This window comes from Mytilus edulis, chromosome 7 (assembly GCF_963676685.1).
Source record: "Mytilus edulis chromosome 7, xbMytEdul2.2, whole genome shotgun sequence".
NCBI lineage: Eukaryota > Metazoa > Mollusca > Bivalvia > Mytilida > Mytilidae > Mytilus > Mytilus edulis.
Window position 1 is genome coordinate 21,824,534 of NC_092350.1, and position 27,908 is coordinate 21,852,441.

The 27,908-nt window shown below is 32.2% G+C and overlaps 1 protein-coding gene across 1 annotated transcript; it reads right to left on the minus strand.

Moving 5' to 3' along the window:
• Positions 1-1,824: 1,824 nt before the first annotated feature.
• On the minus strand, positions 1,825-27,873 carry LOC139481077 (uncharacterized). The gene is made up of 28 exons (XM_071264152.1): positions 27,745-27,873; positions 26,842-27,031; positions 26,229-26,468; positions 23,751-23,968; positions 23,471-23,576; positions 22,509-22,625; positions 22,047-22,182; positions 21,202-21,385; positions 20,196-20,472; positions 19,632-19,818; positions 18,592-18,803; positions 17,433-17,662; positions 16,271-16,424; positions 15,192-15,376; positions 14,261-14,398; positions 13,768-13,942; positions 13,117-13,261; positions 10,663-10,784; positions 9,924-10,066; positions 8,964-9,111; positions 8,307-8,510; positions 7,051-7,272; positions 5,550-6,332; positions 4,791-5,003; positions 4,120-4,215; positions 3,049-3,374; positions 2,551-2,743; positions 1,825-2,270 (listed from the first exon to the last, which is right to left on the minus strand). Exons 1-28 carry the CDS (start codon positions 27,871-27,873, stop codon positions 1,993-1,995), a joined length of 5,751 nt encoding a protein of 1,916 aa, XP_071120253.1. The 3' UTR covers positions 1,825-1,992.
• Positions 27,874-27,908: the final 35 nt, after the last annotated feature.

Genomic DNA, 27,908 nt, shown 5'->3' on the forward strand with positions numbered 1-27,908 from the left:
CCCAATCACACTATCATTTTCTATGTTCAGTGGACCGTGACATAGGGGTCAAAACTCTTAATTGGCATTAACATTAGAAAGATCATGTCATAGAGAACATGTGTACTAAGTTTCAAGTTGATTTGACTTCAACAAAACTCTTTAACCTAAAGCGGGTCAAACGGACGGACGAAAAAACGAATGGACAAACGGACGTTGGAATGGATGGACAAACAGACGAACAGACGGACGAACGGACGGACAAACGGACGCATAGACCAGAAAACATGATGCCCATAAATGGGGCATAGTAAAAACACTTTACCTAAATAAACAGAGGACATCCTGTTTTGAAATGTCGTTTTATATTGATCGCGGGTCATGCAGAAAAAAAGGTAAATAAAGGAGTACAATTTCAACTTTGTTCAGCTTTATACGTCGATAATACAAGGTACAAGCTTTAAAACAAAATTTACTGTCAGCACTTTGAATAAATGATAAAAACGGAATCAACTCGAGTTTGCCTCAACTGTGATATGCCTTATAAAAAGTTTCATCCATTCAGTTACATTATTGGCATACCAAATTTAATATAAAACGTATTTGGCATTCAAGAGCTCGCAACTGATAATCAGACGTCTATCAAAATAAACATATATCTTGTTGATAAATATTTCGTATCAACTTCAGAAATAATGTCATTAAGATTATAACACAATGTTGACAGCTGTACCACAATTTTTAACATATTAACCTGCTACTGTACGTTTGTTTTGCTCACACAATTTTGTCAATATAGTGGACTTGTATGCGGCTGTCGTAGAAGTGAGAGGTTTAAGCAACAAATGTAGCTATTAAAACAGGTCTAATCCTCTATCTTTTATATAATGAATGTCTATAACAAGTCAAGAATATGACAGTTGTTTTTCCATTCTTTTGAAGTATTTTGTCATTCTATGATCAACTAGTTATCGATACCACGATTAATAGTTTGGACGTTAGACGAGCATTTCGTATACAAACGTTTCAACAGTTTCATAAATGACGCCCGAATATCTATTTTAAAAAGTCCAAATAAAGTACGAAGCTGTAGAGCATTGAAAACCTAAAGTTCCGAAAGGGTTTGTCAAAAACAGCTAGGGTAAGTTATTCCTGAGGTAAAAAAAATCCTTAGTATTTCGAAACGTTTTATAAACAGTAATTTCTGATCAACATCGTATCAATACTATTTCAGATCAACACTGAGGGGCTTTACTACAGAGCTGGTTATATCATCGGAGAGAAACCTCCACCTGCAGTTGCATCGATCCATTGGTTTAAAAAACTAAAAAATCTTCGATACAAGGATTTAATTAAACATTTGTGGTATTGTACTTTATGTTACTAAAAAACTATGAGATTATAACGACTAAAAATGTTCATTTAATCATTCGATTCTATCTCATTTCACTTAAAGGTTATATGAGTTTATTAAAAAGATCAAAATTCATGTTACTTAATCAATCAACAATAACGACGTATCTGCTTAAAACTGTCAACCCTCTTTTAAAACTGTAACCTTCAACTTTTTACACGGGTTGTAAATAAATTAATAATAGAATCACAACAACCTCTACATGCTCTTTAAAACATTAGAAATAGGTAGTCGTATAATTTTTCAATCCTTTCAACTATTAAAAATGTTTAAGTTGGTGTGATGAAAGAAACAAATATTATAAGTAGTGTAAGTATTGTTTACCACAAGCTTATATCTTTTCTGGTGAATTATATCACGAATTTATTCCTTCAGGAACAAATCCTTGGAATATGTATACATATAACATATTATTGCAGAAAAAAACGACATATCCATAAGTAGTATTCTTTATGATATTTTTGAATGATATTGATTATATTTGGATTTCAAAGATAACAGATAAATTAAAAATAAATTTTACCAGTAAGCTACATACTAGACGTTATTAAAATTAAATATGCGAAAATTTCGAATGTTTGTCTCATTTGTCATAGTCCTTACGGTAGAATAATTCTCCCAGTTTTGATAACAGATTCTCCTCCGACAGATACTGCCCCGACTGTTAGGAAGACATTCAATCCAGTCGTTGTTGTAACAGTCGAAGGAATCTCAAATGTAATACTCGTCTGATTGGTGAATTGCCATTGGAGAATGTTAACTCCGCCTCCTGTAGTTCCCGCAGACACTTCGTAATATAAATCACTGTCTGAATTGAAAATTCCATTCCATGAAACTACTACTTCGTTGTTAACCCAAGATAGTGTCAATGGTGTACCTGTATAGGAAATAAATACTTATATCAGAAAGACGAATATTATAAAAAAATTTAAGCCGACTATTGACAGATTTCTGTTATCCTATCTAGATTGTAAAAGACTGTTTATCTCAATTAATTTGTATTTCATACTAATTTTTTATTAAAAGATGAATAAGTTTGTTTAAAAAGAAATTTGAACTCTTCTATTATAATGAATTCAGTATTTTCTTATTTGAACTTGAAAAGAAAAGCATCTCATTACTGCATATTTTTTTCAATTAAAAAACAATATACTTACTTGTAACCTGAGGGTTCTCTGTAAATATTGAAATGTTTTTCTGAACAATTGCTGACTTCAGGAAGAGCGTATTTATTGCCCTAATTGAAAATGGTTGCTGTTCATCTGCCAGAGATAATTTTGTGAAGTGACTATACAGAACTTCTTGACTTTTTGGGAAGAACATTTTCTCTTTATTGGTATCGAATTCGACCTAAAATAAAATATAGTCTGTAGTTTGACTGGAAAAATGTGATGTCAAAAGTAATTGTTTTTATAAGATGTAACAGAGTCAATGTGTTTCTAATGAAGTATAATTTTCAAAGAAATAGAAATAATAAGAAAATGACCCGTGGACATACATCTATAGACCATAAACAAGAAATTGACCTGTGAGGTTTGAATATTTGAGCATTGCAATCAATGGAAGTTAACTTCAGCAAAAATGATTGAAAAAAGACTAAAAATTACTGTGTTTCCACTAGATTAAGTGTGAAAACATTTGGTAATAAAACTTACATCGTATGTTTCGATTCCAATGCTGTCTGTGTATCCAGACCATTTCAATCTAGCATTATCAGAAACTCCTAGGAATCCTGTCTCAGCACTGAACTCAGTACTAGATATTGGCATAATCTCTACCACTGCTGAATTGGACAATGGTGGTCTGTTCGATATCTTAACGCCATCCGATGATTTGGACGACAACAAACCAGCATTGTTCTCACAATGTAGTGTAGTGTAAATTGTATGGTTTTCTAGTACGCTGTAGGGGAAATCCATATACGCTGAATTAGTTGTCACATCGGTGTAAGGTAGTAGATCAGTCGATTCGGGTGTATATCCTAAAATATTTGAAAACAAGAAAATAAAAATCAATATTACAATTTAATTTATAATGTAAGTTCTACCGGCTGATCTGTTTTATTTGATTAAATTATATAGAAGTCTCAACTAAATTAGCGAAATAAGCAACAAAGTCCACATTTAGTGCTATGTTTCAGAATCAATGTATACCCCTATGTTGATGTTTTGCATACTATTTTGAATACTCGGCCCCTGGTTTAGTTCACTCAAAACAAATGGTTTGTTTAGAATATAGAATTAACATATATTTGATAATATCATTAGAGTCTGGTAATTCCTGTAAGTTCAAATTGAATTCATGGTTATATTGAAACTAATTAAAAGGCATACATGTATGTTGCCTTATTATTGGAGCGAAAATTGTGTTATTTCGATAATACGACAATTTTGTATTATTTTCAGTGCCACATATTCTATATATTTTGAATAAAAGTTTATTTGGTTTTCTATTGTTTGTTTGTATATCGAGAATTTTAATTGATTTATACGGAAGACGGGGAGGGATCTTGTCTATGTTGTTTGTAATTTTATTCCCGAAATCTCAGCAGATCAAGAACAAATCTGTTGTAGCTATCAATATATCTTGCTGCTTAAGGTTTCTTTTTGAAATTTGTCTATTTCCCACCATCTATACATTCAAAACACGGTGCTTCTTCACAAATACACCAACATCAATTGGATCAAATGCATCATTGGATAATTCTATTCATTCATTGAAATTACCTATAGCCCATTCACAGTGCTTTATTCCGGATTCTACATCTTCAAATGCCCAATTAGCAGCAACTTCATTTAAAGTCCATGCATCTTCATCTTCTCCTGTGATAACAATACAAAATACAGTTTCAAACACACACGATTTGCCATCTCCAATAGAACTTCAAATATCTTAATTTGTCTTGAGCATGCATGATATTTTTGCCATTGAACGTTTATCAACAACAATCAACTAATCAAATATCTTACATTCGAAAGGATTATTGTTCCTTATATATTTCAATTAACAATATCTTCAATTTGAATTTTCCTATACGAGTGTAGTTTAAATATACTTGTCGATAAATTATTTTCATAATGCTTACCTAGTTACATACCGTCTAATTATATCTACTGTCATGGAAAGTCCTTCGTGTATTACTTATGCAATTTTTACATAGCATAATACACAAAAGCATTACAGTTTACTCAGAGAAAAAAATCAATTATGATCGGTTCACTACTGAAGCTTAAAAGGGCTTCAACAAAACGACTTTGGTAAAAATATGGTTGTTCCATTAATAAGTTTCAATCTCCTTTCAAGTCGAAAGCTTTGATTCCACTTTAATTGAATTCGTGTAGAAAAATGGCGTCCTTCAATTCTTACTTGTTACATTTTTGTAAACTGTCAAACCTACCTCTACCATCATATACAAAGTTAATTTCAGGTGGTGTAAGATCAACATATACTGGATCAGAAAACGACACCCCTCTCAAACCAGCAGCATTCATGGCAACGGTTGTTATGTAAATATTTGTATTGTGTACAAGCGTGACATTACTATTGATTCCGAAATTCATTAGTCCAGCACTTCTAAATGGTTGTATTTGTGTGCCTCCTTCTGCATACCCTATCAAACATAAAATTATTCGTTAAAATGGCTGCAGCATCAAGGTATCAACCATACATTACCAGTTTGTAACCCGGATTTGTTTTCTTTCAATCAATTTATGACTTAGAATAGCGGTATACTACTGTTGTTTTTATTTATATATAGAAAAACGCAAATTTTCTTGTACAATAAATTGCAACTGCATACAATAGTCTACGGAATTTAAAGAGTTAAAATTATATTTCTAAGTAAGATAATAATCCTGTCGTGGGATCTTGTGAACTACAACGTAAACATTAGAATCGGTATGGTTGTCTAGTTCAAATCAGATGTATACATATATCATTAACATGTTATAATCTTGAAACTGGTGTATAATATTTACCCCTTGTGTGAATTAGTGTGACAACAAAATAGCAACAAAATAGATTTAAATAGTGTTAACCTCAATTTATCTATTGAACATTGAATATTATTGAATACTTTAAATCTTATCTTGTCTCATTTCAGATTAAAAGACTTTATTTTTTAATAAATTTTCATATTCTTTGTAAGTGTGTTTACCTATAGCCCATTTGTAATCAATAATCGATGATTCCGGGTCTGTAAAACTCCAAGCTCCATGGATGGAACTCCAATCGTGTAAGTAAACAACATGACCTAAAACATGTCCACTTATATCTCCCGCGGTTACGTTTACTTCCTGTACATTTATATCATCCAGAAATATGCCTGTAGTCAGATCTATACTGCCAATTGTTATATTCGCCTCATTTAAATCAGCCGTGAAATAAAACGTATGACTATGCCAGGAAAGTTCTTCTCGATCGTCAATATCACCATTGCTATCTTGGCGATAACTTTTAGTGTAAATAAGAAACACGTGTTTTTCATTGTTCAACTGTATAAACCCTTCTTTGTTACCTAACGAAGAATCTACCGAAGACAAATGGCTCGAGTAAAATGTCACTTGATACGTCACCCCTTCTGTAATATTGTCCACTTTCTGTGTAATACTACCTCTAATATATAAGAATTTTCCACCGTCCTTTGCTAAGTTAACATTAGAAGAAACAATTGTCATACATGAATAAGTTTCAATATACCACATCAATGGATGGTAAGTAACGTCCATGTTGCATATATCTGTTGAACTGATATTAAGCCAGGAAACTTCATTCCCACCTGTTATTTCAAATGATGGGTTGGAAACGAGGTTAATGCCTAAAAGAACGAATTTATCTGGTACCGGTGGAGTTGTGTCTACAGTCACCCCATCAGATACTACGGTCGAAGATGTCCAACCAACACCATCAACTGCGTATACTTTATGATATAATTTTGTTCCTAAAATAGCAAAAATTTATAACTATTAATTCTCAAAATATGATTTATAGTGATTACATGTAAAAAAATTTATAGCTGACAGCATTACAAAAATTAGCAATCAATTAGATCACCAGCAAAATACTAGGTCTGTTAAATAATTTCAAAAATTGGACCAACAGCAAACTACTAAGTCTGTTAAATACTTCCGCAAATTGAACAACCCTTTTTTTTTTATCTTATTCGAGTAGAAATGCGCGTTACTTTGCAGAATAATCATTTCAACGGAGTTCTAAGGAAAAATATAAACCACAAATCGGGTTTCTAGAATTTGATACACTATCTCTGACTAAGCAAGTAGTGTTGGCCTTTTTAATTGCATTTTGATGTCATAATAAATGTACATACATAAACTAATAGAAATTGCAAGAGTTATGATGCAGTCATTTTGCCTTAGATTTTATTTGGTTACTTTGTTCATTTAATTTCATTCTACAAAGTTTAAAAGAAATATATCCCAGTCAGACATAAGGTAGCATATTTTGATTTCTTTATTTTGCAGAAAATTTCTGTTGATGTATGAAATATTCATTGATATTAATGTTACCAAAGCCTGAATGTGATATCCAGAAAAAAGATGGTTGTGCTAAATTGTCTTTCTTTTAGTGTCGACTTGAACAATCAAAAGAATAGTTTGATGTGGGTTTAATTTAACGTAATATAAAAACACAAGTCTCACCTGAAGGAATACTAGATGTTAAATTTCTCGAAGCTGATACATGAAGTCCCACATTCGTCCAACTCAGGATTGAGCATTCTGTCTTTGTGGGACTGTTTCCGATAAAAGTAGTTAATCCAACACACCATTGATATGTTGTTATACCTGATTCTGTATCGATGAACCCGTGCCAATGGGCTGCTACTATATCTGAGGAATTCTGGTACTCAAGGTCATATTTACCTTTGAAATTGATTTAAAAATCGTAAAAATTAACATTGAATTTACAAGTTTTTATTTATAAAGAGTAAAAATTAAGAATTAAATAAGTGTGTGTGTGTGTAAGATCTTTTTTTTTTATATAGTAAATAAGACTGTTTTAAAATACATGATGTTAATATAAACTAGAAGATGCGGTATGATTGCCAATGAGACAACTCTCCACAATAGTTGTTATACTATTTCTAATGGAAGTTGATCTAGAAAAGCGCTGCAGAAGCATACAACGTGTTAAACTATTTCCTATCACTTGATTAACACCGTTACTGGCAAACTGCTTTTTCCGGAGGGAGTTATTAACCAAGAACTCAATGCTTAGACACTGGCATGGTTTATATATATATATATATAGATAATTTAGCTGATCTGTAACAATAACATCTTCATGCCTTATATATTATGTACTGTAGTACGCCGCTAGATTAGAACTGACGAGGAAAGGTAACACCTGGCCATCGAAAGCTCTTTGTTTGAGAGCCCAGGTGGTCGTGTGGTCTAGCGGGACGCCTGCAGTGCAGGCGATATGGTGTCACGATATCACAGTAGCACGGGTTCGAATCCCGGCGAGGGAAGAACCAAAAATTTGCGAAAATTTTTTTTTACAAATCTAACATTTTTGGGTTGATGTTCAGACGAGTATAGCATATATATATTTAATTCTCAGTTCTAAATACCAAGGGAACACAGATTTAAACTCCCTCAGGCTAATTGACCTTAGACGAATTGGGCTTTTTGTTATGCACTTTTTGGTAATATAGCTCTTCAACTGTTTCAGTTCTTATACACCTTCGGCTTTCAAATATTCGGCTTTGTAAATTCTAGATGGAAGCAAATTTGAAAAGCACATCGAACGTATGAAATCAATAAAGTGTTGTTTTCATTTTTGATTCCTATATAACATTGCGTTTCTTTTTGGGACACACCAAGTGTTATTTCTCTAATTTTCTATCTTGACAGGAATGCTTTTAAATTTAAAAGTGTTATATTATCATCATTACCTTGACCATCATAAACAATCCCTGCAGTAGGATGATTGTAGTCAATCATGAACCCATCCGACGATGATGTAGTATGGGCTCCAGCATAATTGTATGCAATAACATTGGCATAATGGATAACCCCTGGTGTAAGAATGATTCTAGACATGTTGTAGCCACTTTCTGTTCCTGGAATCACTTCGTTTATCTTCATGATATCATGTCCTAAAATAGCAATTTGGTCTCATTGTTAGTTAACACTGAATTGTATATACCTTTGTTGGATTTCGTATATCAAATTGTAAAAACAAAGGAGCAAAAACGTCTTGATGAAATATAAGGTTACCTAATATAAAAATAATTTCATTTTAAACGTGGAGAATGCATATTATTTTTCAATGCAAACGCTGTTTCAGTATTTTAACAAGGTGGTTTTGCGAACTTCAAAAGTGTAAGTTTTTTACTGGAAGTGTCATTTTTATCATTTTTAAAATCACATGTGGGTTTTTCGCCAACAAGACATCTGCCACTTTTTATTGCATATTTCAAACAAATTTACATTACCAAAGAGAAGACTTTATATGTTATTTTTACTGTAATCAATATCAACAACTTTAAATCCCCTGATTGGTTATTTATGACATTTTTTCTATTATTAATGTATAAGTGACAACGTACCTCCCGGAAAAGTGCTCAGATACAATCGATACATTTCGATAGTTTTCTCAGCCTCAAGAAATTTTCCTGTCCATTCAAACGTTATTGGGCGACCCATTTTCATGAAATCATGATCCTTGAATGTAGTTCCTTGTACTCGCTCTATCACCTGAATATCAAACAATCGTTAAAAAAAGTTGAATAATGTTTTGCCTAAATTTACGTTTCGGACCATAACATACTTTTATATAAAAAAAATATATTACGATAATATATATACATATCCATTAAATTTCAAAATTATTTAAGGCAATAGACGTGAACTGAACTTAATATCAACCTGAGAATATAAGTTGTTTATCTTATACATACACTTTATACCAATTAAAAGCTAAAAAATGACACAAAATGTATTACTAATTGATGGTTGTTTGCTTGGGCATATCATTATTGAAATTTCTTAAAAAATGTGTTGAATATTTTAAAAAGATATTAGGCTTATAACTTAGTACCCAAGACTCATCAATGACACAACAACAAATCAATCGGAAGGCCTAACAAAAAATAGTAAAACAGCAAGGCAATGATTCCTAAACGATGTTTGAAATAAACTCATCATAGATACCAGGACTAAATTTAGTATATACGCCAGACGAGCGTTTAATTATCAACTTTTCTAACAGGTAGTTCACGTCTTTTTACTAACAGTGTGTATTCAGAAAATTAAAGTACAAGAATGGCTTCGTAATTATCGAAATCCGAATCTGATGAAGAAAAATTGAAACCGTTTATATTTTAGATGAAACATATCTCAATCAGTTATAGTTTGTTTCAACTATTTAAATGACGGTTACACTTTATATCGCTAAATTCCATCCCAAATAATGCTAGAAAAAACTAGGGTGATGCTACCTTGAGATCATGTACATACATTAACAAGATATATTCAGACTGCATTTTAATAAAACAAAAAATACTTACAGAGCTACCTCTTACAGACGCTACCACTGGAGCCTGAGTCATCACATATATTCCATTTGACTTGAAAATAGCGTATGTATTGACTGAATACCAAACCCTTACAAATACAGCATATGACAAAGTGTTGTGCAAGTACTCTCCGCCTATAGATAAAAAAAACATGAAAATATTTCGAAGAATATATTACCAAAGAAACAATTAAATGTCTTAAATCAAAATGACCTAAGGTGCTTTACAAAAGTCACCAAATCATGCTCAACTGTCGTGTTGCTCGTGGTATGCACACAATTCTTGATAATTCTTTATAAGGTCAAACCAAAATTGAGATAAGGAGAAAGAATTATGGCTACGATGATTGAAATATCTATGGTCATCTGAAATACAGCTATCCAAAACGTTAAAAAAGGCGTTTGATGTTTTTCTATCTTTTCAAATAATGTTTTGACAGTGCGGGCATAACTTCTATTGGTCATTGCAATATTTATAAAATCTTATTAGTTCATAATATATTACCGTTTCGAGTTATAATTTTACCGCTTAATATATTAAATTATGTGTTGCTCCCTGACATTTTGTGATATAATGCGGTATGTCGTCTTGTTTAAATAGGCCTGATCCAAATATTTATGGTGTTTCCACCAATCAAATCTACCATAATCGAGTGTTGTATTATGAGTGTGCCATTTGACTTTTATCAAACTTTTCATTTCATGTATATATTATAATAAGTCACAATTACCTTGTTCAATGGTAAAAATAGCATCATGCAATTGGCCGGCATCTTGCCAGACCTTCTCATCTTGTATATCATATATGCCAAGAGGCGTGCTGAATTCCGAATGTCCGACACTCCATTCATACCTATATTGATTTAAAAATTCCATATATGATTGAAAAAATGAACATTTCATTTATGTGCTTCCTCCTAATTTGTTTTTATTGAATACGCGGAAGACATTTTTTGTGTACACAAACAAACTCATCGTAGATACCAGGGAATGATTTTTTTTGCTTCAGACGCCCGTTTAGACAAACTAGAGGCTCTAAAGAGCCTGTGTCGCTCACCTTGGTCTATGTGAATATTAAACAATGGACACAGATGGATTCATGACAAAATTGTGTTTTGGTGATGGTGATGTGTTTGTAGATCTTACTTTACTAAACATTCTTGCTGCTTACAATTATCTCTATCTATAACAGTACTTTCTGTGGAAAATGTTATTGAAAATCTTCAAATTTTAAGAAAATTGTTAAAAATTGACTATGAAGGGCAATAACTCCTTAGGGGGTCAATTGACTATTTTGGTCAAAGTGAATTATTTTAAGTTCTTACTTTGCTGTACATTATTGCTGTTTACAGTTTATCTCTATCTATAATAATATTCAAGATAACAAAAAAACAGCAAAATTTCCTCAAAATTACCAATTCAGGGGCAGCAACATAACAACCGATTATCTGATTCATCTGAAAATTCCAGGGCAGATAGATCGTAACCTGATCAACAATTTTACTTCCTGTCAGATTTGCTCTTAATGCTTTGGTTTTTGAGTTATAAGCCAAAAACTGCATTTTACCCCCATGTTCTATTTTGAGCCATGGCGGCCATCTTGGTTTGTTGGCCGAGTTACCGGACACATTTTTTTTAACTAGATACCCCAATGATGATTATAGCTTAGTTTGGTTAAATTTGGCCCAGTAGTTTCAGAGGACAAGATTTTTCTAAAAGATTACTAAGATTTATGAAAAATGGTTAAAAATTGACTATAAAGGGCAATAACTCCTAAAGGGGTCAACTGACCATTTTGGTCATGATGACTTATTTGTAGATCTTACTTTGCTGAACATTATTGCTGTTTACAGTTTATCTCTATCTATAATAATATTCAAGATAATAACCAAAAACAGCAAAATTTCCTTAAAATTACCATTTCAGGGGCAGCAACCCAACAACGAAATTTCCGATTCATCTGAAAATTTCAGGGCAGATAGATCTTGACCTGATGAACAATATTATTCCTGTAAGATTTGCTCTAAATGCTTTGGTTTTTGAGTTATAAGCCAAAAACTGCATTTTACCCCTATGTTCTATTTTTAGCCATGACGGCCATCTTGGTTGGTTGGCCGGGTCACCGGACACATTTTTTAAACAAGATACACCAATGATGATTGTGGCCAAGTTTGGTTAAATTTGGCCCAGTAGTTTCAGAGGAGAAGATTTTTGTAAAAGTTAACGCAGGACGACGACGGACGACGACGACGACGACGACGACGGACGACGACGGACGCCGGACGCCAAGTGATGAGAAAAGCTCACTTGGCCTTTCGGCCAGGTGAGCTAAAAAATCATCAGTGACGCTCGAATCAAAATAGTTTAAAAGGCCAACTAAAAAACGAAGTTTATTGTGTTCACAAGATCATTTCAATATGTGTCGTACACACAACCTATCAGACATACCTTCAAAAGAATTTTTATGAACAATTGTTAGGGTTGTAGGAATCCTTCTTTGATGTTCATAGTACAGTATGCTATTATTGGGGTTCATGTAGGTTAGTTGCTACTGCATGTATTATGAAGTGTTTTGAAGACAGTTGTTTGTCTTTTTGTTGGTTTTTTTTGCAATGATTCTTTCGGGCGTTCGACTAATGAGTTTTGACTCTCTGTTTGGTATGTTCCACCCATATTTTTCAATCAATGTATACGTCAAGCAAAAGTACTCCATCGCTGTTTGAATCTCATAAATCGATTATAAAAAGAAAGAAATACTAAGGGTACCGCATGAACTCCAAAAACAGAGGGGCTGGATATGTTGACAGGGGAAGTATCTCTTGCTATGCATGGATCCCCCGCTATGCGAATGAAAACTCATTAAAAGATTTAACAATTGGTATTAGACCATTACCAGTAATATTGTTTATTGCTTTGACTTTGTATTTGAAGAATGAAAACTGTGAAAACACAGATACATCGTTTGAGGCAACTAATTTGTGATATTGATCGTTAAACTAATATAGTGTTAACACATTTAAAAGTTTTTAATCACTTTCTATATATACTTTTTATATTAACTTTTTATATGAGGTTTATAATGGATTTACATGCATTCAATTCTGTATATAGTGGTAACATTTGTTATTTTTTCACATTTCACAATTAGTAAAGTACTTGCGAAATATTTATCATTAAATACATACCACAATGGTTTATAAGTGAGAACCTGTGAAAGTATCCACATTCCCCTTAAAACATTATTTGACGCTGTTACAGCCTGGTCACTTTCAGAATATCCATTAGTATCTCTGACCAGCAACAAACTGTAATGAGTATCGCTAAAGACAGCTTCAAATATAAAGAAACAAAAAAATCAGGATAAAGTTAATGTATAATAAAAGTTGGAACATAGTCATAGCAAATTTAAAACTCAGAAATAGGAAAAGATGAATCAGCATCAACATTTAAACAATTCTTCGTGATCTTTCGTTACTAAGAATGGTATTCCGTATATCTAATGATTTTAAAATAAGGAGATATGGTATGATTGCCATAGCGGCAGCTATTCCCCAACGTTCAAATGAAGTTGTTGCTAGCAATACTAGGCAAACGTGTGATATTAAACCATGAGCCCCGAATGTGTAACAATTGAAACAAAAACAAAAACAAAAAAAACGGCATAATGTATTACAAAGCAAATACAACATTATTCGATAATTTTTGTAATTGTTTTACTGTATTTGGTTGAAAAGTAAAAAACAATTATGTCTTAAAGTACTGTATTGTTTTATACAATATTCAATACTAAAATGAACCACAATAATAGACTTCACATTGATTTGAAGATAACTTACTTGACGATATATCATTACAACTTCCAAGTGAAGCAGAGTAAGGACATTGCTGATCTTGAGGAGCACATATACAGTGACCTTCGCATGACATTGCTTCACATCTTCGAATTAAATCAAGTGCACCACCAGGACTAATCGTAAAAGCTGAATGTATCATATGACTCCTTAAACCAACCTATTAACAAATCAAAATACAACATGCTCATCAATACATCGTTTTAGAAAATTAGTAATTATTGTTAAAAAAAACAACAGGTGCTTCATTTTTTCTTTAATCAAGGAATCTATTTCTTTTTCGCATGTCATTCCTTACATATTGCTTTAAAGATGTGTAATGTGTCATTAATAGTCTGCATCATTATGTTAATTTTCTTCCAAGCCAATTATGAATACATGACATATCATCGAAATTCAAAACGTTTGCGTTTGTAAAAATAAAAAATGCAGCAAGAAATTGAAATGCGTCATTTTTAACAACTGGGTTTAATCTTACCTTGTTAACAGCCCAAACTGTAATGAATATTGTATCAAGGTTTGCAATGTTGCTTGTCTCTACAGTAAAGAGTTGAACTTTTCCTTCATCACCATGGTCAGTGTTAGTATCAGTATGAATATGTATTGTAGTTATGTCCTTTCAATCAAATTCATTCATGTTTAACAATATTAACTATAACATATCTTCGAGTAATAATGAGACACAAAATACATTTTTTTCTTAATATAAAAGCTTGGAACAAGACGACATTTTTCTTAATATAAAAGCTTGGAACAAGACGACATAATGTTTGAAATGTAAGTACCTGTAACCTAAACAATTTACAAGAGTTACCTATGCAAACACATCTTTTCATCGACAATTTGTTTTATTTTCGGTTAAAGCATACTGCGATTTCTTTTTTTTTTTTAGATTGAATGAGCATTGATTTATCACCTTTGTTATTTTGCATTAATTTTAGTGTACTTTTAATCAAACATCTTTCCTTATTAAACTAACATATATATTCGTCTTTTAAAACAAGCGATTGCGTGTGAAAGGCTTAGGGGTTTACAGACTCTTGATGTAAAACAACCATTTACATCCATTTCATGCAAAGGTCTTCTTGAACTAATTAAAACGAAATATCCATTTTGTGAAGGGGAAAATGGAGACTGTTACCCATTTCTCAAATCGATAAGGAAGCGGAACATTCATTGACACGCACATGATTCTAAACTATGAGAGAGGGACGAAAGATACCAAAGGGACAGTCAAACTCATAAATCTAAAACAAACTGACAACGCAATGGCTAAAAATGAGATTATGTTCAGCTTGTCCAACTATGTCATTGCATTACCATTATAAAAATTGTTCAGCCAAAAAATTAAAAAAAAAACCTATAATATAACCAGAACAGTTATTTATTGAAAAGTGAACAAGCCGTACCTTAGATAGATCTTTTCCCATGTAGGTTGATCCAACAGTTACCATGTAATGATCAATTCCTGAGTGTACATCACTAAACCCAAGCCAGGCAAGATACACCGCGTGTGATGTCCAAGTCATCCATCCTGCTGAATGTCGAGCCAATTCAGGGTCTGATGCATGATCTGTCGTTATTGCAAACACACCTGTAAAACATAAGATGACTTACATTATCAATTCATTTGAAAAGATTTACAAGAGGGGAGGCGAATTCCAAAGGGAAACTCTTTAAGTCAAATAAATACTGTCAACGCCATGGCAAAAAAAGAAGACAAAGACAAACAGACAATAAAGAATATTCTAAATTTTGCACATGTCAGAACATATTCGTTGATGTCAAATTCCAGGAAAGTATGACGAAATTCTGGTCATGAAAATTGGAACATATCCACCGCCATCTGTGAAACAGGTATTCCATTACAGTCAACAAATTCAAGATGGCGTTCGTGAATGTGGATTTTAACTTCATCACCTCGAACACTTGGTTAATATAATTCTTGTGAGTACCAATCGTCTATCAAAGAAAATATGATAGGAAAAAGCATACGCTAGAATATCGTTCTTGGCGACATGTACTCTATATGATGGCGCTTTATGAAATTGAACTTGAAAGAAACGGAAAGTTAACAATTGGAAAGCTTAAGTGATATCTTTTGACATTAATTTATACAAAGCCTTATTGTCAAGTATAGACGTATGTCAAGATATGAAGCAGACTTAACTGTGGCTGTGGTATCCTTTATAATAAATTCAATGACCTTGATGAATTTCACCAAACTTTAAATTATTTAGTGAAAAGAGATCATCTCTATAGCAAAACCCGACATTAAATTGTAATGATAGCTTATATGAATCACACAATTCGGAAGAGGACTCAGGAACACTGTTGGTAACCATACGAATACAAAACAAAATTAATTGATCATTCATGTCATGAATATAAGAAGTGCAATTCGAATATTCCAAGCATTAAAATCAATGTGTGATTGTTCCTTTTGCTTTGAGGTTTCGTTATAACTCATAATTAACAACACACAAACCTCTTGATGGCGGTGTACTGTCAACGAACATTCCTGGCGAGATAGCATCAGTACAAATGTCTGCACCATTACAGGAAATAACTGTAACGTAATAAGTTACTCCATCATGGAGATCTAATCCATTAAACACGTACGATCTTGCTATACCATTTATCTATAATAAAATGCTTATATAATTGAATTGAATTATATATTTTATTTACACAAGCATATTTAACATACTATGTCAATACATAATATATACATAATGTGACAAACGACTGATAACAGAGAACAATACAATAAGAATATAAGTAACCAATAATATCAGATCTAGCTTTCCATGCACTCTTCAAACAGTTACAGAGCTAGATTGTTAGATATCTAGAATAAGCTTTCAACCAACAGTTTAGGGTTAAAATAGAAGGCGATGAACAATGATAGCTGTTTATATTTATCAAAGGTACCAGGCTTATAATTTGATATGCCAGACGCGCGTTTTGTCTACATAATACTCATCAGAGATGCTCAGATCAAAAACGTTTGAAAGCCAAACAAGAACAAAATTGAAAAGCATTGATGCACTAAAATTCCAAAAGGTTGTACCAAATACGGCTAAGGTAATCTTTACCTTGGATAAGAAAAATAAACATCATCACTGGCTGTTAACCTATCGTCAATTGTGAAACGGATTTGTAGGTGTACTACTATTGTGTTGATGTGCGAATGTAGACATATTTCCACAAACATAAGGTTCAAATTTATAAATTGTTTTCTGGTGTATAAGACCCGATTCAGTAGCTGATTATTAATCTTTGCAACTAATAAAATGGTAAATTTATATTCTTTATCTTATATATCACATTTTAACCGTTCTATCAGTTTTGTAGAAAACCTATACAAAATTGCATTCGTCTATAAAAACAGCAATACTACATTTCCGATTAGCAGTTCCTTTGCATTTTTTAACATCCGTATAATATGTGATACACTTAAATAGTTATCAAAGGTATCAGGATTATGATTTAATACGCCAGACGTACGTTTCGTCTATCAGTGACGCTCAGATCAAAATAGTTGTAAAGCCAAACAAGTATAAAGTTGAAGAGCATTGAGGACCCAAATTCAAAACAGTTGTGCCAAACACGTTATTTAAAATCAGTTCTTTAGTTTACAAACATACTGAGTGTGATGACAGCATGAACTCTCCACCAATGTGAGACTTTATAGAGACGTATTGTCTTTGTATGAATGATTCTGTATCTTCAATATCCCATTCTATTTTCATAGACGTACGATATATTTGCGATAATCCAAAAATACCGAAATCTTCGGAAAAGACAGGCGTAGTTTTAAAAACCGGTGGCGTTGTATCTACTAAGAATCCATTTGATGATGACTCCGACCACATTCCTGAAATTAATTACATATATGGGTCAACTTTAAAAAAAAATAATACATACATAATGTACCAGACATTTCTTTGGTATAAGCGATTTTTATGAATCTTTTTTCATTCCCAATACAAATCTTCGCAGACAGATATGCCACATCTGATCTCAAAGCATAACTGATACTTACGTGTGAGGATTAATTAGCTATAAACTAGATTAAGCCAACGATTTGCCTCTGGACATATACCTGATCCAAGTCGGCAATAATGCAGCTGTTTTCGTTGGTTCTTTTTGTTGATATACTAGTAGTCGAGCATTTTGTTTTGTCATGTTAATTGGGCGTCCACTTTTATTTACTAAACACAAAATAATACGACTGTTAAAAAATGAATGTCAGAACTTTTAGATAATAATTTTTATGTGAGCCAAAACTTGCCATTGCTACCAGATATATAAGTCTAAAAGAGGGACGAAAGATATCAGTGGGACCGTCAAACTCATATATTGAAAATAAACTGACAACCCCATTGCTAAAATAAAAAGACAAATGGACAAATAATAGTACAGCACACAAACCCCGACAAAAAATGGGAGTGAAAGTGTGCATATGTTGCTAGCGAGCTGTTCTCAGCTTCTATTCTACAATATTTCTCAAACATACATCGTCTCAAATATATATACTTAATTTGAAGATGGAAATGCGGAATGTGTCAAAAACCCGACCATAGAGCGAAAAACAGTCGAAGACCTCCGTTTGGTCTTCTGCACAGCCAGAAAATCCCACACCCGGAGGCGGGCTTCAGTTGGCAGCAACACAAAATGTGTTCTACTTCAATGAGAAATTAGCAAAGTAGTAATATCTGTACTAGATCCATACAACAGGAGCAGGAAAACATCTGCTATCACGAGTTTATCCATTACAAAATAGTCATTGTTATCATTATTTACCAGCTTTATTGTAAGCTCTTATCGTTACAAATATTCTCTCATTGATAGGAAGTCCAAGTGATGTGTTGTATATTGCAGCTGTCTGTGTGATATGGAACTCCATTGTTTTCACAACATCATCACCACCTTTTGTTGTCCCCGCTCTCCATTCATATTTTTCTAAGCCAGACTGTGGGTCATCGAATCCATACCACTTTGCTGACAAGTATGTTCTGAATTTAGACATTATTCGACATTATAGTTGTCCATTTGGTAAACTGATATTCTTCATATTGTTTGAATGACAACAAAAAGTTACATGATTAGTCTACACACTTATTGAAACAATCTTGTACTTTTTTTCTATAAATTAACTTTATCAATATATACTTAATTTCAAATTCATTTTTAATTCCATTTTTCAATGAAATATCAACCACCAAAACACAAGAAAAAGCACTACTGAACAATTGATTTAGCACTTCATCTTTCCGTTTTCACTAATACAATACTTAAGGAGGCTCGAGGGTACAAAAATTTCAGAAAACATTTAAACACTTTATTTTCATTATTAATTGTATTAATTACACTATTAAAAGTTACTTTATGATATGGTACAAAAATCAACCAAAATACCGATTCATTTTGGCCCCAGATGACTTTTAAATTGGTTATATCATTAAAAAAGCTCCAAATTATCTCCCTTTAATGCAAAATTGCCTTAAAGAATTATCTTTTTAACTCATAGGTGACCTATTCTTTTTGTCATTGTTTTCAAATAAGCTGTACTTACAACTACACAATTGTAAAATGCAGGCGCTTTCTATAATTTAGTTCTTTTTTTATTTCGATATAACCTATATTTCTCCTATTATTTCAACAGAAAAAAAGAAGGATCAATTTCCTACATTTGAACACACGATAACTACTGTTACCTTAATTTATAAAATAAAAGGAACATGATATTTTTCAATGGGGAACAAAAATACATCTTGTTCAAATCTTAGACAATGCCTATCATGAACAGGCATCATTGTGTAGCAAAATTATCGAATACTCACGTCATGGATTGATATTCTGTGTCATATATCCCTGTTCCATCCTGTACAGCACCAGCTAATGGTGGACTATTATCTATTATTACACCATCTGATGTCACCGTCGTACACATATCTGCAGTGTTACATGCCGTAACTGTAGTATAATATCTCAATCCAGCTCCAAGATGTAAGTATTGTAGAATAAACTCTGAATGAAATGGATATATAACTTCGAAACAAGAAGATATAACATGATACATGAAATATAATTATATAACTTGGCAGAAGGTTGAAAATTGTCAAACAAATCTGTTTCTTTTTCGTCAAAGATAATCTTTAATATTAGTCATATAGAAAAAAAGAAGGTGGAGCCATTTTATAGCATTTGTTTGCAATACTAAACAATACAAAAAGCTACGTGATAAATACTTTCAATAAGTTTTGGTACATCCGTGTATTCAAATAAAACCATATGTTACAACATTTTAAAGATCCAAAATATTGGCTCCAAATTGTACGGTTCATCTCAGTAATTTGTGCATGTTAATGTAAAACAATATAAAACAGGAAACAGCACAAACTTACCATAAACAATTCCCACAGCTTGTTCGGCTAAAATATCCTCACACTGCGGACATGTTCCAATTGAAACATAATATTCCTTGATGGTAGAATGGGAATCATGGAAACCTTCCCAATAAGTATGGAGTACTTCGGTTTCGATCTGATAATCTATATCCTTTAGATCTCCTGTTAGAGCACTTTTGTCACCGTCGTAAACGTGTCCACTAGTTGGTGGTGTGGTATCTACTTCAAACGACCACGACGTTATAAGTGTTGATAAACCAGCTTTATTAAATGCCTGTATGAATGGAACTACATTTTAATCATAAGCGGATTAATGTCATAAACAAATGAAAAAAAGTATGTGAAAAAAAAATATATGAAACAAGATAATTTAACGAAAATCATGAAAACGAAAGAAAGAGGATTTTTTGCTGATATAGTGTTAATTTTGTTTAAAAATACCAGCATATGTCTTCTTCAATGCACTGGTGCATTGTGATAGACTGACCGCAGCTAATTCTACATAGTATGTTGCTAAATTGTCTTGGGGCGAGGAACATGAAAAAAGGATGGTCCATTCACTATGGGGTTTTTTTTCTAGCTGATTTATTAATTTTCTGTAACAAATTTAACCAACATAATCGTTCCTTTACTCGTATATTGTGTAAAAGTCGTAACTTTTCTCTGTTCATGCGGTGTTATAGTATAACTAGTTCGTAATTAGTGTGTATTTGATCTTGAATACACTAGTTTTCAAATGTAATCCTTCATTTATGTACTTTCAACCAGTTACCTTTATAAATTGCAATGAATTCCCTTGAGTTATTTGTTCTATTCATTAATGTTGTCCTTCAAAATTTAATAATATATCGTGATTTTTCCCTGAGTTATATCCAAGTTTGTACTGTTTCTAAACTGATTCTTTAATTTGAAAGGGACCGTTCTATCCATCCTTTACTATATAAATCTGAAAACAAGTTCAGACAACTCTAAGAAAACCAACAACACTCTTTGGCAAACTTACTCGCACGTTGATATAATATAGATGACCTTCTAAAAGATCTAAAGGATTATTCATATCCGTCATCCCACATTCATCGTCTATAACCTTTGCATAAGCCATCATATCTGTATATCCGGGTTCTGAACCTATAGACCAGAGATAGTAATTTATGCCGCTTTCCAGGTCCGTGAATATATCTTTCCAGCTAAAATTATATACATGATTTCATGTAAAAGTTTGAGGATACTAAAGAAATGCCATTTAACAAACTTCCCGGTAAACCATAAACCAACAAAATAATATACGTCAACTTTACCTTGCATAACATTTTTGATTTATAATCTAGCGATTAAAGACACGAAATAATAAAATACAGAATAGTGTGCATGTGCTCAGAAACCGTGAGAAATTTGGTCTTTGTTCAGTTTCAGGTTTGTTTGACAACTAATCCACAAAATGTTCTTTGCATAAAAATGTATAATACCAAAAATACCAAACTCCAATAAAATTCAAAACGGAGATTCCCTCATCAAACAGCTAAATCAGAAGCTCAAACACATCAAACAAACGAAAATCAACTGCATGCCCTTTAAAACATTAAACCATAGTTCATAGATTAATTTTCATGAAAAAGGGGAGACAGCTGTAATGTGTTAATGTTTTATCGTATATTACAAACTTAATATACATGTTATGCGAGGAGTATGCTAAAAACGTGAAGTTATGCAAAACTTGTCGAGAGAACTGTATATGTAATAGAAATTAAAAGTGCAGAACAGAAAATATAATACGTATTCATAAGAAAGGATTTCTAAGAATGAAGACCTATTTATTAATTACAAATAACGGTACTGTTTTTGACTAACCATGCATTTATTTCTGTATTGGAAATAATAAGTCGGTTTTCTATTGTGATAGGGCTATTTGTTGCTAGTGGTGAAGTGCTGTCAATGATGATAGGGTCTGATATAACTGTTGTTGCTCTATTAGCAAAATCAATGGCTGAAATATAGTTTAATACTTTAAAAATGCTATTTAATATTATCTTCATTAACATTTGTAAATATTTTAAATGCATGCATACATTGACTTTTTATATTTAATTTTGATCTAAAACAATTTGAACTTTGTAAAGACTGAATTATTCTTAATATGTTTATAAATACCATTTCACGGCTATTGCATAAAAAGACAGAGAATAGGCTCAATTTCTAAATTATATAAATATAGCTGGTCATTTTGCAATTACATGTAACAAATAAATGAATACATTAAAGAAAAGATTAGACGACGTTGTAAACATTTTAAAGATGTTATAGTATACATACCTTGTATAGTTGCATAGTATGAATAACCATTTTGCAAAACCATTTTATGTAATGCTTTGTGCTGAACAATTCCTACATTTTCGAAGTCGTGAACATCATTACCACCCGCAGTAGTACCTGAGAGATAAGCATTCATGATTTTGATCAATTTCTCGTATAGAATATGTAACAAAAATAGTTAAGATAATTACCAATAAAACCAGTGTGTAATTGCACCTAGTAAAAATAGAATAAACCATTGTACATCCTTGGCTTTCAAATATATTGGCATTGAGCGTTCCAGATGAATGTAAACCCCCCCAAAATTGCTTTGGACGCATGAAATCCATAACATTTTGTTTTATTTTATAAAGATAGTAGGAACAAGTGAAACTGCGAGCTACTGCTCACTGATGATACCCTCGCAACAAGTGGATAATATTAATAGTGTAAAAATATGCAAGTGTTCAGTAAACAGGAAGTTGTCAAGTGATGACTCTGAAAACGCATCACACAGTAGCTGACTTATATAAACCCTGAAACCAAACTTCAGAAATTCTTGTATTGTAGTTCCTGAGAAAAATGTGACGAAAATATTCAACTTAGCTATCATGTGTAAAATCATACAAGTGTTCGGAAAACAGGAAGTTGTCAAGTGATGAATCTGAAAACGTATCACACGATATAGCTGACTTATATAAACCCTGAAACAAAATTTCAGAAATCCGTGTATTGTAGTTCCTCAGAAAGATGCGACGAAAAATATTCATGGGACTGACGGACTGATGGACTGACGGACTGACGGACTGATTAAAGGTAAAACAGTTTACCCCCTTTTTTTAAGCGGGGGTATAATTAAAGTAATTCATTTAGTACGGTTATATACTTTCGTATTTAACATAACTGAATTGTTTGGTAAAAGTTTATCATCGTAAGGTGAAAAAATATTATTTAACTTGATAACAACAACAAAAACTGCTTACCAATAGCCAGTATATATTCTTTTATACCACTTGCATGCGGTCCTGTATTGAATTCCTCGACATCGTTAAATCCGTCCCAGTTTATAAACATATCAGTGTTAGATGTCTAAATTGAATAAAAGAAGAAGAAAAAAATGGTTTCCTTTAGTTGGTAATACAAAGAACATAAAGTTTTATTTTGGTGTGAAGAACATACACATGCATTTAGGTTTAATTTCTAAAATAGAAGTATGTTTATTAACAAAGCGATTAAAACACACAAAAAACTCCACTAATTTACCTGATATGTGAATGCTGGGTTAAATCCTATCCACACATTTCCTGCCACTGGAGGAGTAAGATCCACAATGATACCATCACTACAAGCTGTAACTTCAACAAGTTCTTCAAGCCATGCTGTACGCTGGATTGATGTTCGAGGAGCATAAATACAAACAGTGTATCGTGTACCATGTACTAGCTCGTTATTTGTAAACTGTTCGTTGATAAATTCTCTGTCTGCAAATTAACCAAACTCATCTCATGAAAATTTTATTATCGATATCAAGTGCCAACATGCATAATTCTAATGATCTTCATTAAAAAAAGCAATATTGATCTAAAACGGATAATTTTTACCTTTTCCAATCCCATAAGACAAAACAATTTTTTTATTTATTGATTTTCTGTCTTTAAGTCAATCTTTTAATTCAGTGCAATTTGAATGCAGAAAATTATGATTTTTTTCAGTCTATGTTCAGTATTTGTTATCTACCTGTACACATTAACATCTCACTGAACTGTCGGGAAAATTACTGAACGGTATTACCAATGTGTTTTCAACTGATCGGGAGGAGCTCACATTTCAATTTACAATTTGCAAAGGACAGACTATTTGAAGATGTATGTGATAAGGATGATGCCGTTTTGATTATTATTGACTTCTTATCACCTACTAGTGTTACCAAAACTTTACAGAATAACGACCAACGCAGATTTTACAAGTGCTTTTTTTTATATCCACGAACTCCAAAATGTGACATTTTTTGCATGTTTTTAAACTCCGCTAAACAAGAAAATCAAGGACTGTGTCTCATTCTTTATTTTCCGAATACACATATAGTGTTTACATATTTTAATCGGTTCAATTACCATAACTGGACACTTCATTAAAGAGTTTATCCCAAAACACCTGTCTATAGATGGACTGGTCTATCACGAGCGAAGTTAACCTCGCTCAGTCAAGTGAATAGTTCTGAACATTATTTGATTTAAACAGTAGTGCATTAATCCTAAAAGTTACTGAAAGACTGAACATAATTTAATAATTTGTTGTTCAAACTATTCAAATGATGTTAAGTTCAAAATGACCTTTAAGGACTAAAATTGATTTATTATAGTGATTGGTTGCAGTAGTTCAGTTAGTACTAAAAAAGAATATAGAGTGTAGCTTAATTGTTATATTAGATATGGTAACTTTTTCCTATTAACATGCAGAATAACATGTGGGTAATCATTTTACACTGAAAATAATGTAGTATATCTCAAATTTCATAGGCTTTTGACTTTTTGTACATCAACTCTATATATTTTCCCGTCTTGACAATTTTTTTCATTCAATCAAAATGTAAAACATTTTACTTGAATTCCTGTTTTGTTTTTCGTCGTGTAAAAATTAAGTGTTTGTATATAATGACAATTTTTCAACTTTCTACTCAATTACGTAATAAGAGACGAGTAGTCTGACAATCAGTGTCTACAATAGTCTGTTGCCAAATCTATAAAGGCAACAGTAATATCCACTTTTCTGTAGTCATAAATTGTTTAAGCGAAAACAAATCTGGATCGCAAACCAATACCGATGGAAACACATCAACTATAATAGGAAAAATACCGAATAACATAACACTGAACGGCTACATAAATAAATGGCAACATACATAGAAATGAACTATTTCATAACAACTGCCACATTTCTGACTTAGTACAAGACATTTTTAGAAAACATGATGGGTTGAACCATGTTTAATGGATAGCCAAACCTCCTGCTTATATGGCAATGACAAAAGGATATACACTTCATGACATATGCTATGTACATTTCATACATTTTAAATATGTAATAATTAATGTTGAACCAACCAAACCCAGAAGATCTAATGATATCCAAAGAAACTATCTACAGGCTTAACTCACCATGTCCTACATAAGGAAATGTCTCTACCAATTCAGGAATATGGCAGTTGATTTCCATTCATTTGATATCTTTTGATGTTGCCATTTCCTAAGGGACTTGTGTTTGGAATTTTCTTGGGAGTTTTTGATTAGTATACTTTGCCATTATACCTTTTCATTATATCAAACATGTAATGTTTAGAATTGTTTATTCATATTTTTTTACTTTTGTGGCCGTAAACAAATCCGAGACCTTCCGTCTCATTTTTTATTTCACTGACTTCAGTATGGAACTACTTCTCATTTCTCTTTCAGAATCTTGGCTTTTACAATGGAAGATTTAAGAGAGTTATGCCTGACTCGGTTTATAATCAACACTACATTATGTTAGTTTAATATTTTTCCTAAAGATTAAATGTTATGTATTACAAACAAATGAAAAACAAATAATAACAAAAAAAGAAAGATGTTTAAAAGCAAAACGTAAAATCACATAAATACAGAACTCCGAGGAAATTTCAAAACGGATATTTCCTATTCAAATGGGAACAACTATCATATTTCTGACTTGGTACAGACAATATATACCATTATAAAAAGTTACCTGTGTGTCCACATTTGATGGCATCAGGGTGAGAGCATGGATCCACTAGTTCAAGTTGGTTGATTTGTTTATAATATGTTGTAACATCAACAGTACGAGCATTTATTATAGCATATTTATAATTTCTGTGACGCAAGGTTGGCCAAACTGCTGATATCAAATTTTTGTATGGCGTGTAATCTTCGTCTGCTAAAGTCCAGTAGGCATTCTTTTCTAAGAATATCGGACGTCCTATACCATCTTTTTAAATAGACACAAAATGTTAAAACCCTTTTAAAATAAAACTATGGTAAAAGAGAGTTGATTTTGATTTTATAAATGACTGAATTACTAAATTAAAATATTATATTCATAACTTCTATGCTCTTCAATTTTGTACTTGTTTGGCTTAATAACTCTTTTGATCTGAGCGTCACTGAAGAGTCTTATGTAGACGAAACGCGCGTCTGGCGTATTAAATTATAATCGTGATACCTTTGATAACTATTCTACCTTATATGTTTTGAATGTCCCTTTGAAATACTCTATTAATGATTCATTATGTAACATAGATTTAAAATAATTGTCTAAAAATCAAAACGATAGCTTTGGAAAAAGCAAAACAAAAGTTTACCCAAAGCATCTGGTGTTCCAACAGCATCGATGACAATATTCGGATCAATAAATGTCGGATTCTGTGCTTTACAGTCTTTTATGTCTGTTGACACTGTTGAGTACAAAGATACTTTGTTGTAGCCTCTCACTGTGAATTTCTTACATTTTGAGAAGTCCATTGTCCCGTCTAATATGATTTCAAAAGAAATCTGAAAGATATTTTAAAACTTTTATACTACATGTATATCTTTTGTTTTGAAGAAAGAGGTTTAGGATATAATTCGATACGGACTTAACAAATCTGTAACCGATTTATATACAAACTATGAGCACATCGTGAGTACTTTCCATGGTGTAAACACAATCACATTGGATTAATGCAATACAAGAGATCTATCAGTTAATATAATGTGATGATGCATCCCACGTGTATCTCAATAAACACGCGTTGGTGTTGATATTTGTTCACTAAGGAAAAAAAGAATACAATAATAATCTTTTTTTTTATTGTGATGCAGTGCAGAAGTCCTTCTTAATTCAACTGTTTAGAAATAAAAATTGGAAAAAAAAGATGGAACAACAATCAGATAATACTTTTGCTTTTTCTTTATATATGTTAACATTTTTGTTTACCATTTCAAAACAGTAAAGATATCAGATTATATGCACCATTTTTCTAAGTGACATCAATTTTAAACAACAACACCTACATCTTGACTAGGTGCTATATGTCCCATCCTTGTTAAATTTTTAATTCAATTTGCCCTTCTAACAATTTTACTGCTATAAAAAAATTGAAGGCAACACGTTTGATAATTTCTCGCGTCCGAAGAGCTTTCTGGATTTACCTTCATCGGGAATGCATTTAGACACATTTTCGAAACAGATACATAAAGTGATAAATTGGATGTTCCCTGCTTACCGTATCAGCAGTTTCTGTGTACGTTGCAAGACTTTTCCAAATCATATATGTTTTTCCCAAAACTGAGTTATCGGTTATGGCATACTCATAACCGCTAATGGCATCGAATTTTTCAACGGCATCAACCATATCTGGGTCAGAGAACTTGTCGAAGGTAACAACTA